The sequence below is a fragment of the Lepus europaeus genome, chromosome 20 (assembly GCF_033115175.1).
Source record: "Lepus europaeus isolate LE1 chromosome 20, mLepTim1.pri, whole genome shotgun sequence".
NCBI lineage: Eukaryota > Metazoa > Chordata > Mammalia > Lagomorpha > Leporidae > Lepus > Lepus europaeus.
In genome coordinates this window covers 12,155,407-12,171,032 of record NC_084846.1, presented here as the reverse complement: position 1 = coordinate 12,171,032, position 15,626 = coordinate 12,155,407, and the positions used below count along the sequence as shown (strand labels likewise).

At 55.1% G+C, this 15,626-nt stretch overlaps 2 protein-coding genes across 2 annotated transcripts; both read left to right on the top strand.

Moving 5' to 3' along the window:
• The first annotated feature begins 1,583 nt into the window (after positions 1–1,583).
• On the top strand, positions 1,584–6,603 carry LOC133749319 (female-specific lacrimal gland protein-like). The gene is made up of 6 exons (XM_062178509.1): positions 1,584–1,658; positions 1,736–1,875; positions 2,561–2,631; positions 3,188–3,298; positions 3,978–4,079; positions 6,467–6,603. Exons 1-6 carry the CDS (start codon positions 1,584–1,586, stop codon positions 6,601–6,603), a joined length of 636 nt encoding a protein of 211 aa, XP_062034493.1.
• Positions 6,604–8,258: 1,655 nt separating this feature from the next.
• LOC133749317 (H(+)/Cl(-) exchange transporter 4-like) lies at positions 8,259–13,277 on the top strand. The gene is given in 14 exon segments (XM_062178508.1): positions 8,259–8,269; positions 8,532–9,020; positions 9,093–9,207; positions 9,347–9,401; positions 9,404–9,552; positions 9,872–9,952; positions 10,090–10,250; positions 10,252–10,496; positions 10,499–10,626; positions 11,030–11,216; positions 11,310–11,699; positions 11,776–11,992; positions 12,057–12,340; positions 13,081–13,277. Coding segments are annotated over 14 exon segments (2,709 nt in total).
• The last annotated feature ends 2,349 nt before the right edge of the window (positions 13,278–15,626 follow it).

The window sequence follows — 15,626 nt, the reverse complement described above, 5'->3', positions numbered from 1 at the left end:
TGGATATTTTTCTATGGAAACCTCATTTTTGGTCATTTTTTTGACATTTTTCTGCCAGAAAAATGGATCTTCTCACTGAAAGAATGTTCTAAAACAGGTGTCCTGACAGAAACATCATTCTAGAATTTTCTAGAATGTTCTAGAAATTTGCTTCCATGTTGTTTCTCCCTAGGCGGTTTCTTGTCGTTTTTTGACCTTTTACATTAGAAAAATGGATTTTTGACAGAAAGAACACTCTACAACATTCTGGAACATTCCAGAAATTTTTTAAAGAATTTTTTTCATGAAAGACTCACCTTTGGCCTTTTTTCCATTTTTTATTCAGAGTAACTGATTTCCTGACCAAAAAAAGGAATATTCTAGAACATTCTGGAACATTCTAGAAAATTCCAGAAGCCAGGAATGCCGTAGAATCTTCCAAATTTGTGCCAGGTGGTCCAGGCAGGCCCAGCACACACTCCCACACTTCCCCTGGCCAGTTTGTTCTGGCCAGAGCCAGCCTGAGCCCAGGGTGAGTGGAGCAGGAAATGGGATTAAAGGATTTCATGCTGTGGAACTGGTCCGAGCCGGTTTTTTAACTGAGAGACAGAGACCTAGAGTGACCTCCCCGGAGAGCTCGAGGTCATGCCTGGGCACCCAGGCACAGAAGATGCCGGAAAAATCTGGATTCTGGACAACTCTGGAACATTCCAGAACATGCTAGAATTTCCCGGGATGTTCCAGAATGTTCCACAATGTCCCAGAATGTTCTAGGATGGTCCAGACTTCCCCTGAATGTTCTAGAATTTTCTAGGATGTTCTAGAATGCCCCAAAATGCCACCGAGTGAGTCTGGGGGGATTCTGGGATGCAGGTCTGAGTGGAAATTCCCCAACTGGGCTCACGGGCATCCTGGCGCCGTGCCCAAACCGGCTGACATTTACACAGGGCACACAACCCAAGTGCACATGCACAGTGCGGGAGGGGGGCCCAAGGCTGGGGCTAAGCCAGCACATCCCGTGCCCATCTCTGGGGGCTGTGGAAATTTCCAGCCCATCAGGGCAGGTTATCAAACCCCCAAGATGCTCGCCAGGGATTCTCAAATGTACTAGGACATTCTATGAATTTCTAGAAAACTCTGCAGACATTCTGGAAAATTCCAAGACCTGACACCCTCCCCCCGACACTCACCAGGCATTCTGGAGAGTTCTAAAAGCATTCTAGAAAATCATAAAAATATTCCCCAGATGTTCTAGAAACACTCCAAGACCCTGAGGACACTCACCAGGCATTCTGGAACATTCTATGAACATTGTAGAACATTCCAGAATATTCTAAAAAGTTCTAAGAACATTCTAGAAAATTCCATAGAATTCTCGAATATTCTAAGACCCCGGAAACACCCACCAGGTGTTCTGGAAAATTCCAAGCCCCACAAATCCATGACGGAATCTCCAGCATTGTTCTGGAACCTCCTCCCATCCCCAGCGCCAACCCGGATGTTTGCACAACCTCGGCCACGCCTACTCCCCCCCCAGCCCGGACTATAAATAGACACCGGGTCCCAGCCGGCTCCAGACGACTTCGAAGACGACGAAGACGAGGATGAAGACGATGATGAAGGCTCTCCTCCTCGGCCTCGTGGTGGGCGTGGCCTGTGCCGACGTCGACCCCACCCAGGTATTATTAATTCGCGTCATTAAATGGCGTCATTAATTCACATTAGTTCACGTCATTAGTTCACATCATTTCTTCAGGTCTCTGGGCTCTGGCGTACCGTCGCCATTGCCTCTGACAACCCCGCCCTGACCGCGGACGGTGGCCCCCTGCGGGTGCTGCTTCGCAACATTCAGTGCGACGAGGGCTGCAAGGCGCTGACCATCAGCTTCTTCGTCAGGTGAATATGTGGGCGGGGCCAGGGGAGACGAGCCGAGCCCAGAGTCAGAGAGAAAGGGGGGAGCAGTGGATCCCAGAGACGGGAGAGCTGTCGAGTCCAGAGTCAGAGAGCTGATGGTCGGCTTATATGTCAAGTGAGCTGGGGTGGGGCCAGGTGGGCTAGCCGAACCCAGAGGGAGAGACATGGGAAGCAGTGGAGCCCAGAGTCAGCAGGGACGACAGGAGCAATCAAATCCAGAGAGAACCAGGGGAGAGCAGTCGAACCTACAGAGAGCCAGGGGAAAGCAGTCGAGCCCAGAGAGAGAGACGGGTAAAGCAGTGGAGCCCAGAATCAGAGAGCAGATGGCCCGAGGAAGCAGTCAAGCCCAGAGACACAGGGAAGAAGAGCCCAGTCCAGAGAGAGAACAGACAGGAGTAATCAATCCCAGAGACCAGGCATACATGAGTAGTCAATCCCAGAGCCATCGAGCAGGTGGGCCAGGCAGGAGCAATCTATCCCAGAGAGCAGGCCAGACAGGGGCATCCGAGCCCAGAGACCAGGCAGGCATGAGTAATCAAGCCCAGAGACAGGACCAGTTGATCCCAAAGTCAGCCAGTGGCCCATGCAGGAGTAATCGATCCTGGAGACCAGGCAGGCAGGAGTAATCGATCCCAGAGCTGTCCTCCTGGTCCATCCCCCCACCCAGGGATAACGGCGTCTGTGTCCTGCACACAGTTGTGGCCCAGAAGAATGCGGACGGCGTCTACGCAACCGACTGTGAGTGCAGGGGAGATTCTGGGACATTCCAGAAAATTGCAGGACATTCCATGGGGCGGGGGTTGGTGGTGGGGCTGTCTGTGCACAGTGCTGGGGGGTTCGCAGGTGACTTCAGGTGACATTCTAGGGAGAGAGCTTTTTGCAGTATGTTCTACAATGTTCCAGAATGTCCCAGAATATTTCAGAAAATTCCCAGAATATCCCGGATTTGCTCTAGAATGTTCCACAGTCTTCCAGAAATGTCCCAGAGTGTTCTAGAATTTTCTAGACGATTTGACAAATGGTCTGTGACCTTTTCTGGAATGTTCTAGAATGTTTCGGAATCTCCTGGAATGTCCTAGAACATTCTGGAATCTTCCGATTTTGCTCTGGACGATTCCGGGATATTCCAGAATGCTCTAAATAATTCCACAACATTCTGAAATGTTCTAGAAAAAGCTTCTGGGCTGTCCCAGCATGCCCCAGAATGTCTCAGCATGCTCCACAATGCCCCAGAATGTTCCACAATGTCCCAGCATGTCCCAGCATGCCCCAACCACCCACCTCTCCCCCACAGTTGAGGGCCAGAACTACTTCAAGTTCCTGGAACAGGACAACGGCCACATTGACTTTCTCAGCCAGAACGTGGGCGCCGACGGCACTGTCACCCGTGTTACCCTCGCTGCCGGTGAGCACCCCCACACACGTGTGTATACAGCCAGCGCCTGGTATAGAGAGAGCCTGCCCCCGACTGTATACATTTGGCGCCCACTAGATAAAGCTAGCATATACAATTGGCACCCCTAGACATGGCGAGTGTATACAGTCGGTGCCTACTAAATATCCAGATGGTTTTCCCTGTATACAGTCAGCACTTACTAAGCAGAGCCATGCTGACCCCATCCTATCCTGGGTGCATTTGCTCAGCTGTACACAGCCAGTGCACACTGGAGAGAGAAAGCCATCATGACCCTGACTGTATACAGTCGGCACACACTAGCAGAGCCATCCCGACCCTGAGTGTATGCAGTCAGCACTAACTGCATGCTGCCTTGGGTGGGTCTTGCCAGCAGTATACAGCCAATGCCCACTAGACAGAGGCACCCTGGGTGTATACAGTTGGTGCCAACCCCAGTGTTACAGTGAGGGCACCCACTAGATGGAGGCACCCTGACTGTGTATAGCTGATACACACTAGACAGAGGCACCCTGAGTGTATACAGTCGGCGCTGACCTTGTGCTGCCCCAGCGTTAAGCAGTGGGTACCCACTAGACAAGGTAAGTGTATAAGGTCAACACTGATCTTGGCGGTATGCAGTGGGCGCCAACTAGACAGGGTGAGTTTATACAGTCAGTGCTTCCCACAGCCCGGGACCAGGAGCTGAGTGACGAGCACCTGGCACGGTTCACGGCGCTGACGGAGGAGAACGGGATCCCCCGGGAGAATGTGGATCGTGTGGCCGGCACAGGTGAGCCTGGGCATGGCCGGGGTGGAGGGAGTATGGCCAGATGGGAGTGAGGGCGTGGCCATGGTGGGCATGGCCATAAGTCGGGGGCATAGCTGGCATGGGAGAGCTGGGTGGAGGGGGCGTGGCTGGCATGTTCCAGGGGGCTCCAGAAAATTCCAGAACGTTCCAGGGAGTCCCAGAAAAGTCCAGAACGTTCTGTGCAGCGCATGGGCTGCCCTGTGTTGCATCAGCTGTGTCTCTCTCTCCCTGACAGACACCTGTCCCCAGTGACACCAACGCCGATGCCCCGGTGAGCAGAGCCACGGTGCCAGCTGGTCCCCACGCCTCCCCAGGAGAGCATTCCGGATGTTCTGGAATGTCCCAGAATGTTCTGGAATGTCCTAGACATTCCCAGCAGGGCCACAATCGCCCCGGTGGGTGGGGCCATGCTCTAGAGTGTCCAGATTATTCTAGAATGCCCTGGAATGTTCTAGATGCTCCCGACACAGCCATGGTCGCCTCTGGGGGGTGTGGCCATGTTGCAGAATGTTCCAGGATGTTCTAGAACTCTCTGGAATGTTCTTGAACATTCTTTAACATTCCAGAACACCCATTTTTTTCTGTTTTTTCCCGCCCCCAACAGAACAGCCGAAATACTCTCGCCGAAGTCTCCCTGCCCCTCAGACACAATTGCCACTGGAAGCTTCCAGAATGTTTCGGAATGTGTTGGAATGTCCTGGAAGCCTCTGTCCCCAGCTCACCCTCTCTCTGCTCCTCTCTCTCACTGACTCCATAAACTGCATTGCACATGACTGTGGGTTCTGTGGTCTTTCTGGAATGTTCCGTGGCTGGACCCCCACATCCCACTCCCAGAATCCCCAGGGGATAAGCCACACCCCCCCACTTCCAGCTCCCAGAACCCCCTGGGAGAAGCCAGGACCTAATTTCCGGCTCCCAGAAACCCCTGGGACTCCTACTTCAGCACCGTCTTCCCCATCACCTGCACCTTGCAGGGACATAGGTTTGGGGATCAGGGCTGTCAATCACCATAGTCCTACCTCTTTATGGCTGTCAACCATGATAGCCCCGCCCCATTTCTAGGCCCTGAGCTTGCACCAGGGGCTCCATCTGGGCCCCAACAGGTGCACAGGGCCCTCAGGAGCTCTATCCGGGCCCCCAGGGATCCATCCGGGTCTCCAGGGCCTCCATCCGGGTCTCTAGGGCTCCATCTGGATCCCCAGCATGTGCCCATGGTCCCCAGGAGCTCCATTTCTGATCCAGCTGGGACCCCGACAAAGCTGGGACAACCCAGAGGCTGCCAGGCCGGGACCATGGGGAAATCCGGGGACTGTGGGAAAATATGGTGCCCTGGCACCTACGGGCCATGGAACCCAGATTTGGGGGGAGGGAGGATCGCCGAGCCCCAGTGAGTGTCCCTGAGGGTGGAGACCCCCGCCCCTCCCCCACCCCTGGATCTGGGTCTCCAGAGCTCCATCCGGGTCTCTAGCAGGTGCACAGGGCTCCATCTTGGTTCCCAGCAGTTGCCCAGGGGCCCCAGGAACTCCATTTCCGGTCCAGCTGGGACCCCTGAGGCCTCTGGCCAGGACTGTGGGAACATGGCTAGCTAGGCAGCCCCATGCAGGCGCCCTCAGGGTCTCTGGCCAGCTCTCCATTGCTAGGCAATACCCGCAGGCAACCCAGGCCTCTAGGCTTAACCCAGTTTCTAGGCAACGCCAGCAGGTGCACTTTTTCATGAATTTTTAATTTTTTAAATAAATTTTAAATGAATTTTAATTGAATTTATTTTAAATTAATCTTTGAATTTTTAAAATTAACTTTTAATGAATTTATTTTTAATTTCGTATGATGGCAGTGGCAGCCATATTGGAGTCTGGCAAGTTCTCGTTCTGACAGGAACAGCAAGCATCTTGGAGTCTGGCAACTTTATTTTATGACAGGAGCGGCAGCCAACTTGAATCCCAAGTTTTTTTGTGACAGGAGCGGTGGTCATATTGGAGTTTGGCAAATTTTTTTCTGACAGCAGCGGCAGCCATCTTGGATCCTGGCAAAACTTCTCTGACAGAAACTCCAGGGCGTACCTGTCAAGAAAAGTCTTTCAGACCCAGGACCAATTTCCTGACAGAAACTTGTATGAGAATTAAAGATTTTTTTCCTGAGTGACAGGTTTCTGAGTGATGGATGGGGTGGTGGGTGATGGACAGGTGTCCCCACTGAGACCCCTAGGACCCCCAGAGATACTGAGAGATGCCCAGAGACCCCAGAGAACCTGAGACCCCCAGAGACCCCCCTGACACCCCAAGAAAAACACAGGGACCCCAAGTGATCCCCAGAGATGCTAAGAGAACCTGAGACCCCCAGAGACCCTGAGAGACCCCCGTGACCCTCAGAGATGCCCAGAGACCCCAGAGAAGCTGAGACCCTGAGAGACCCCCAGAGATCCCCAGAGACCCCCAGAGCTACCAGAGACCCATGGGACCCCCAGAGAACCCCTGAGACACCAAGAGATGCAAGGGACCCCGAGTGACCCCCAAAGATGCTGAGACCCTGAGAGACCCTCAGACCCCCAGAGATGCTAGGAGACCCTCAGAGACCCCTCAGAGACCCCTCAGAGGCCAGAGCTCCAAGATACCCCCTGAGACCCTAAGAGATGCAAGGGACCCCAAGTGACCCCCAAAGACACTGAGAGACCCCAGAGATGCTGAGAGATCCTCAGAGACCCTCCAGAAACCCCCAGAGACACCTGGGACCCCCAGAGACCCCCAGAGACACCTGGGACACCCAGAGACACCCTGCAGTGACTGTAAAAACTCAGAAGTAGGCCGGAAGTACCCAAAAATGGGTATAAAAGGGACAGAAGTGGACCAGAAATGACTTAGGAACCCAGGAGGGAGGGAGGGAAGGAGGGAAGGAGGGAAGGAAGGAGCCCCCTGAGCTCAGACTCCCCCCAACCTGGGCTGAGAGCCCTGCTCCCTGGGCTCAGAGCTCTCCCCCCCCCCTTCTTTTAAAGAAATTTTTGGCATCCTGGCTCGTCTACCCAGTCCCTGTCTTAGTACAGCATCCTGCGCGCTCTGCCATCCACTGGGAACATGCCTGCAACGCCCACAGCAACAACCAGGGGGTGGGGCCAGGCTGGAGTCAGGAGCCTGGAGCTCTCCATCCGGGTCTCTAGCAGGTGCATGGGGCCCCCAGGGGCTCCATTCCGGGCCTCCAGCATGTGCACAGGGCCCCCAGGAGCTCCATTCGGGTCTCTAGGGCTCAATCCAGGTCCCTAGCAGGTGCACAGGGCCACCATGGGCTCCATCCGGGTCTCGAGGGCTCCATCTGGGTCCCCCAAAGATCCATCCGGGCCTCTATAAGGTGCACAAGGCTCCATCTGGGTCCCCAGGGCTCCATCTGGGTTTCTAGCAGGTGCACCGGCCCCCAGGGAGGGAATGCATGCACGGGGTGACAGGCAGACAGAAGAGGAAACACAAGAGGGGGGCAGCGGGCACCCGGATGGAGCGCCTGTCATGGATTTGACACTGGGGTGATGATTTATGACACCTAATGCAATGTAACCCGTATGTGGAGTTGCTATGACAGGAAAAAATATGGAAGAATCAAGATGGCGGGCAGCAGCGCGCAGGGGGCGGAGCAAAGGCGGGAGGGGAGTGGCCTCCGTGTGCCCCGCCCGCTCCCTGCCTACCAGGCCGCGCTGAGAGCGTGGCCTCCGCGGGGCGCACTCCTCCCGAGGACACAACATGGCCGCCTGCGGGGCGTGGCCTCTGCGGGCGCGCCCCTCCTTTGCTACCCGGCTGCGCCGAGGAGCCAATGGCCACCTCAGATGGGTGTGGCCTCCGCGGGCCCCGCCCCTCCCGAGGGCCCAACATGGCCGTGCCGAGAACCCAAGATGGCGGTGTGCAGCAGGAACGGAGTGGCCGCAGCGGCGGCTAAGGCGCTGAGGGCGGTCGGCGGCGGGGACGGGGCCTAAGGGGCGACGCCGCCCGGGAGTCGCTGCCGCCACCGGCATCCCTCAGCCGCCGCCCGCGTTCCCCGGACCCTCAGGCACCCGCGCCCCCACTGACCAGACACTGAAGCCGGGTCTCCGCGCCGACCTCCTCTCCCAGCCCTCCCCTCCCCGCCGGGCCCTGTGACGTCTCCTGGCCCGCCCCCGCTGACGTCACGGCGCCCGCAGCGAGGATGGTGCAGGTGTGCGCGGCTCTGCTTGGGGGTCTCGGGGTGCGGGGTTCCCAGCGCAGTCTCTAATCCAGAGTCCGCTTGCTGCGTGGACCACGTGAGTCAGTGGCACACGAAGGAGCCGGGTGGCTGTCCACGGACTCTGAGAGGGGGTCGGCCACGGACAGCCCACGGACAGCCCCACCGGGCCGGGTAGGGAGCTGGTGCTGGGAGGTCAGGGTTGGCGCCTAAGCCAAGCGCAGGGAGCGCCCCCTGGTGGCCGCGCTGTGCTCACAGCGAAGAGCCAGCAGTGCCTGCCAAGCGCAGGGAGCGCCCCCTGGTGGCCGCGCTGTGCTCACAGCGAAGAGACGGCAGTGCCTGCCAAGCGCAGGGAGCGCCCCCTGGTGGCCGCGCTGTGCTCACAGCGAAGAGACGGCAGTGCCTGCCAAGCGCAGGGAGCGCCCCCTGGTGGCCGCGCTGTGCTCACAGCGAAGAGACGGCAGTGTCTGCCAAGCGCAGGGAGTGCCCCCTGGTGGCCACGCGCTGTGATCAAGTGAAGAGCCGGCAGCGCCTGCCAAGCGCAGGGAGCACCCTCTGGTGGCCACGGGCTGGAATGACACTGCGGATGACGCATCAGCACTGGCTCCGTCTCACAGGCCTATGTCACGTGGTCCGCATGGGAGCCATGAGCAGCCCCAGGAATCTGATGGACTTCCTGGAGGAGCCGTTCCCAGACGTGGGGACCTACGAGGACTTCCACACCATCAACTGGCTGCGAGAGAAGTCGTGGGACACCAACCGCCACAGGAAGGTAGCCAGTGCCCCGGAAGGCCACTCGTGTCCGTCTGCTTGATTGAGCGCCTACGTCCTCAATTACCTGATGTATGTCTTGTGGGCGCTGTTGTTTGCCTTTCTGGCCGTGTCCCTGGTGTGCGTGTTCGCACCCTACACCTGCGGCTCCAGGATCCTGGAGGTGAGTGGCAGATGTGGGCATGGCTCCTGTGGGTGGGTGTGGCTCCTGATGTGGCTCCTGTGGGTGGGTGTGGCTCCGTGGGTGGGCATGGCTCCCGACGCTATCCCCAACCCTCATTTCCCATTATACCCCACTCCAGATCGAGACCATCCTGAGAGGCTTCGTGATCTGGGGCTAGCTGGGCAAGTGGACGCTGCAATCAAGATGGTGACGCTGGTGCTGGTGGTTTCGTCCAGGCTCAGCCTGGGCAAGGAGGGGCCCCTGGTGCACGTGGCCTGCTGCTGCAGGAACCTCTTCAGTGGCCTCTTCTCCAAGTACAGCCACAACGAGGGCAAGCTGCGGGAGGTGAATGGGGGCCAACAGTCACCACCCCAGAGACTGCTGCCCAAGGTCCGCCCCTTCTTGTCCAAGGCCCAGGCTTGTCCAAAGCCCCACCCCTTACCTTCTGAGGCCCTGCCCTCTCCCTTGCACTTGCTCCTTCCTCTCTGAGGCCCACCCCTTCATCTCCAAGGCCCACCCTTTCACTTGCACATGCTCCTTTCTGAGGCCCCACCCCTTGTCTGAGGCCCACCCCTTCCTCTCTGAGGCCCGGACCCCTCCCCAGCCCACGCTCCTCTTCAGGAAGCTGTGGGAGCTTACCAGCCACTGTCCGTCTGCCCTGCAGGTCCTGTCAGCTGCCTCCGCTGCCGGCTTCTCCATGGCTTTCGGGTTCCCGATCGGGGGTGTGTTGTTCAGCCTGGAGGAGGTGAATGTGGGGAGTCTGTGCATCCAGCTGGGTCGGCCATGCCTCTCTAGGTGTCTGGCCAGGTCGGCCACATCTCTGAGAATCTGGCCAGGTCGGCTATGCCCCTCCAGCCCCTGACGCCTGCCTGTCCATCCCAGGTCAGCTACTACTTCCCCCTGAAGATGCTGTGGCACTCCTTCTTCACGGCCCTGGTGGCGGCCTTCACCCTGCGCTCCATCGACCCCTTCGGCAACAGCTGGCTCGTGTTGTTCTACATGGAGTACCAGACACCCTGGTTTATGGCCGAGCTGCTCCCCTTCGCTGGGTGTCTTCAGCGGCCTTTGGGGGGCACTCTTCATCCACGGCAACATCGCCTGGTGCCACTGTCGCAAGATCACCTGGTTGGGCCAGTACTCGGTGCTGGAGGTACTCGCGGTGACAGCCGTCATGGCCGTGGTCGCCTACCCCAACCTCTACACGTGGTGCAGCACCAGTGAGCTCATCTCCAAGCTGTTCCACAACTGTGGGGCCCTGGTGTCCTCCCAGCTCTGCGACTACATCAGCAACCCAACACGACCCAGCCGCTGGATGACATCCCCAACTGGCCAGCTGGGTGCAGCGTCTATGCCGCCATGGAGCAGCTGGCCCTGGCACTGGCCTTCAAGATCGTCACCGTCTTCACCTTCGGCATGAAGGTGGGGGGAGGGAGAGGGAGGGGTGAGGAGGGCAGTCACAGGGGTGAGGGAGGGCAGTTGCAGGGGTGAGGAGGGCAAGGTGGTGAGGGAGGGCGGTCGCAAGGGTGAGGAGGGTGGGTGCAGGGGTGAAGAGGGCAGTTGCAGGGGTGGGGAGGGCGATTGCAGGAGTGAGGGAGGGTGAGGAGGGTGGTCACAGGGGTGAGGAGGGCGGTTGCAGCAGTGAGGAGGGTGAGGGAGGGTGGTTGGCAGGGGTGAGGAGGGCGAGGAGGTGAGGGAGGGTGGTCTCAAGGGTGAGGAGGGCAGTTGTAGAGGTGAGGTAGGGCGGTTGCAGAGGCAAGGCAGGGTTGATGGGAGAGCCTGGGACTGGCCCCGTGTCGCTCACCCACCCTCTCTCTGCACGAAGATCCCCTCGGGCCTCTTCATCCCCAGCATGGCTGTGGGCACCATGGTGGGCAGGATGGTGGGCATCAGCATGGAACAGCTGGCCTACCACCACCGTGACTGGATCATCTTCCGGAGCTGGTGCCAGCCCGGCGCCAACTGCATCATGCCTGGGCTCTACACCATGGTAGGTGCCACGGCGTGCCTAGGTATGGCCCCGCAGGTGGTGTAGAAGTGACCGTGGGAGCCAGTGCGGGAGAGCTGACCACCTGCCCATGTCTCTCTCCCCTCTCTGGCCACAGGTGGGGTGACCAGGATGACCGTGTCCCTGGTGCTTATCATGTTTGAGCTGACCGACAGCCTGGAGTACATTGTGCCCTTGATGGCGGCAGCAGTGACCAGCAAGTGGGTGGCTGAAGCCTTTGGCAAGGAGGGCATCTACGAGGCCCACATCCACCTGAATGGCTACCCATTCCTAGACATCAAGGACAAGTTCATGCACTGCACGCTGGCCATAGACGTCATGCGGCCCCGGTGTGGGGAGCCGCCACTGGCAGTGCTCACCCAGGATGGCATGGCCATGGAGGAGCTAGTGCAGGACACCAATTACAATGGCTTCCCGGTGGTGGTGTCCCGGGACTCCAAGCATCTCATTGCCTTCGCCCAGCGCAGGCAGCTCATCCTGGCCATCAGTGAGGCAGGGCCAGTGGTGGGGCAGTGGACGGCCAGGGCTGGGCGTTGACATGGCTCCTGGCTTCCTGGTTCTAGAGAATGCCTGGCAGTGGCAGGAGGGTGTGGTGAGCAACTCCACTGTGTACTTCACAGAAGAGCCCCCGGAGTTGCCAGCTGGCGGCCCCCAGCCCCTGAAGCTGTGGCACATCCTGAACCTCAGCCCATTCACTGTCACCGACCACACACCCATGGAGACCATGGTGGACATCTTCCGCAAGCTGGGGCTGCAGCAGTGCCTGGTGACACGGAGCGGGTGAATGGCCAGGCAGCTGGGGAGTGACCAAGTGACTGGGCTCTCCATTCTGTTTCTGCCCCAGGAGGCTCTTCAGCGCCAAGAAGGACGTCCTGAGGCACATGGCCCAGATGGCCAACCAGGACCCCGAGTCCATCACAGAGCACAGAGCTCCATGTCACTCTAAAAGACATCAACAAGCGAGATGTCATTATCTTGATTACGCCCTGGGGGCCGCCAAATCCAGCGCTCTGGTGGAAGGGGGGGGGAGGGATTGTGCATGTAACTGGCAGGAAGCTGGGATTGGGAGCCAGAGCTGGGAACTGAACTGGGATACTCTGGGATGGATGATGGTTGATGGCGTGGCAGGTATGTGACAATGATGAGTCAGCAAAAATTTCACGAGGACTGACCAGGTACGTCATAACGATGACTCCTCAGGTTCGTCACAGTGATGACTCAGCAGATTTGTCACAATGACCACGTATGTAATAGTGATGACTCAGTATGTGACAATGATGAGTCAGCAGAAATTTCATAAGGACTGACCGGGCACGTCATGACGATAAGTCATCAGGTACGTCATATTGATGACTCAGCAGAAATTTCAGAATGACTCATCAGGTATGTAATAGTGATGACTCAGCAGGTATGTGGTAATGCTGAGTCAGCAGAAATTTCATGAGGACTGACCAGGTATGTCATAGCGAAGACTCATCAGGTACATGATAGTGATGAATCAGCATCATGGTGATGACTCAGTATGTGATAATGATGAGTCAGCAGAAATTTCATGAGGCCTGACCAGGTACGTCATAACAATGACTCATCGGGTACGTGACAGTGATGACTCAGCAGAAATGTCACAGTGACTCAATGCTCGGCCAAACACCACCTCCTTTGGTGACAAACCTTTCTGTCTGTGTTGTTATTAGGGTTTCCATGGAACATTTGCAAGGGAAACTGGATCCTTCTGGACTTGAATCCCTAAAAATGTCAAAGATGGCTGATGTTTGTTCCCATCTTCTTTCTGTGTAGCTCCCCTCAGAGCTGGCCCTGTCACGGGAAAACACGGTTCTGTCATAGCCTGATGTACACATGTCACCCAGGCACCAAGTTAGCCAAAGCAAGAAGCTTCCAAAGGGGGCACAGAGAAGTGGGACAACAGCCCCAGGGGTGGACATCGCCCCCTGATGAGAGGTGTGGGCCTGAGGTGGACATGCGCCCCCTGATGAGAGGTGTGGGCCCGAGCTGGATGTCGCCCCCTGATGAGAAGTGTTGCCCTGAGGTGGACATCGCCCCCTGATGAGAGGTGTGGGCCCTGAGGTGACATGCATGCCCTGATGAGAGGTGTGGGCCTGAGGTGGACATGCGCCTCCTGATGAGAGGTGTGGCCCCGAGGTGGACATGCACCCCCTGATGAAAGGTGTGGTACCCTTGGGTGACAGTCGTGGGCTGGGGGAGGATCTGTGTGAGAGCATGGACCACACCTTGGGGGTGGGGAGGGCCTTCTGACTTCAACAACAGTGCTGACACCACCAGGTATCAACTCCTGAAGTCTAAGAAATCAGGTCCTTTCCATTTCTTCCCAGATTTTTAATTTTTCACTATAAAGGAAGCCATTATTTTACACACACACACATAGTATAGTTACCAAAATGGCAGTCCCTCATTTTATTTTTAAAAAGGGTTTCTACTGCTTAAACACTACTAAACCAAACTTTGGTTGCTGTCGTCACCCACATATTGACAGGTTCCTATCCGTTTCCTCTTCCTGAACTGTTCCTGAGAGACGTATACTTGACAACCCAAAGAGAATTATACTCGACTGTTTCAGATGTTATTTTTCTAAGTTCTAAGGTATAAAAACATACAATGCAAAATAGTTTCTTGATCCCTTATTGGGACATTTATATATCCATATATAGCATAGACTCATAGTTGGCGATATGGTGAACTGCAATAACCCTTGGGTTTTAGATACACTTCATTGGAGAGCCCTAAATGACCACTTGACTCCAAGGAGCCATTTGGCACTATACGGCGTTGGCCTAAATGAAGGAATTCTGCATAACAGTAGAATTTTCTATGCAGAAGTAATATAGTTAGCACATAATTATGTTACTAAGTATAGGCTTAACACTGTAAGTGAGCATATGCAGAGACGAGGAAGTCTAAGTATCACATTTGTGGGTATTTGGCCAATGGTTAAGAAACCAGTTAGGATGCCTGCATCTGAAATCAGGAGGCTTGGATTTGATTCCTGCATGAGGCTCCTGATTCCAAATTCTTAATTTTTTTAAAGATTTATTTAATTAAGAAGTAGACTTACAGACAATGAGAGGGAGAGAGAGAGAGGTCTTCCTTCTGTTGGTTCACTCCACAAACAGCCACAATGGCCAAAGCTGTGCCGATCCAAAGCCAGAAGCCAGGTGCCTCTTCCCAGTCTCCCACATGGGTTCAGGGGCCCAAGCACTTGGGCCATCTTCTACTGCTTTCCCAGGCCATAGCAGAGAGCTGGATTGGAAGAGGAGCACCCAGGACTAGAATCAGCAGCCATAAGGAATGTGGGTACCACAGCACCAGCCCCACAAATTCTTATGACTGTGAACTCTGAGAGTCAGGAGGTTTTGGTTGAAGTAGTTGATTCCCTGCCAAACATATGGCACACCAAAACTCTTGAACTGGCACCTGGCTACATCCTGGAACAGCATTGGCCAATGCCAGGTCTCTAGCTCACCAAATCTCAAACAATCAAAAAGGGGAAAAAAAGAGGAAAGAAAATAAGTCTATCTTATATTTAACATCAGTAAAATTATTTTTTAAAAATGGAAACAACGATGGCCAGTTCTCAGAATCCCCAGGTGACATCATTATCCTCCTCTCCTAGCCCTCATCTGGATGTCATGTCTATAAAATGTTGTGACTGATCCATTCGTGAAAACATTGATGACTGTGAATGTGAAATCGATGCACACACCTATCCTGTATTCATGAATATTCCAAGACATACAAGCAGTACCAAGAAATAATTCCAGAAGTTTGAAGCAGTTAAAGAAGCAGAAGTTGCAGCAGGCATGAAGGGGCAGCAGGTGAAGCTGCCATGAGAGACAATGGCATCCATATCCAAGTGCCATTGGAAGTCCTGCAAACTCTGCATCTAACCCAGCTTCTTGCTAGTGCACATGAGAATGAGCTGGTTCATGATCCTAGTCCTTGAGTCCCTGCCACCTGCACCCAAGTCGGAGACCTGGATAGAGCTCCAGGTTCCTGGATCCCGCCTGGCCCAGCCCAAGTTCTTGATGGAATCTGGGACAGTGAACCAACACATGTGAGATCTCTCACTCTCTCACTCTTCCACTGAAGTCTGATAAACTGAGAAAATGTTACAGATAATAATTTCTAAGGATAATATCAAAAAGAAATGAACATGCTATTGGGATCTGCCCACTCTAGTTTTTTGATCCTTTAAGCATAGAGAAAAAAAATGTATAGATATACACTGAATTACACCCAGATTGTTTCTTCAGGTTATATATATATATATATATATATATATATATATATATATATATATATTCATGGTGATGGCTTCACAAGACTATTGAGAGGATGATACAACAATGTAAAAATGTTCTCACAGTGCCTATGCTAG

What these genes read in the sequence shown, in the direction of transcription:
- LOC133749319 (XM_062178509.1), top strand. Translation starts at nt 1,584, where the DNA reads ATGAAGACGATGATGAAGGCTCTCCTCCTCGGCCTCGTGGTGGGCGTG. An exon ending in CGGCGTCTACGCAACCGACT is followed by an intron (nt 2,632 to 3,187) that starts GTGAGTGCAGGG and finishes TCTCCCCCACAG; the next exon opens with TTGAGGGCCAGAACTACTTC. An exon ending in GGATCGTGTGGCCGGCACAG is followed by an intron (nt 4,080 to 6,466) that starts GTGAGCCTGGGC and finishes CGTGACCCTCAG; the next exon opens with AGATGCCCAGAGACCCCAGA.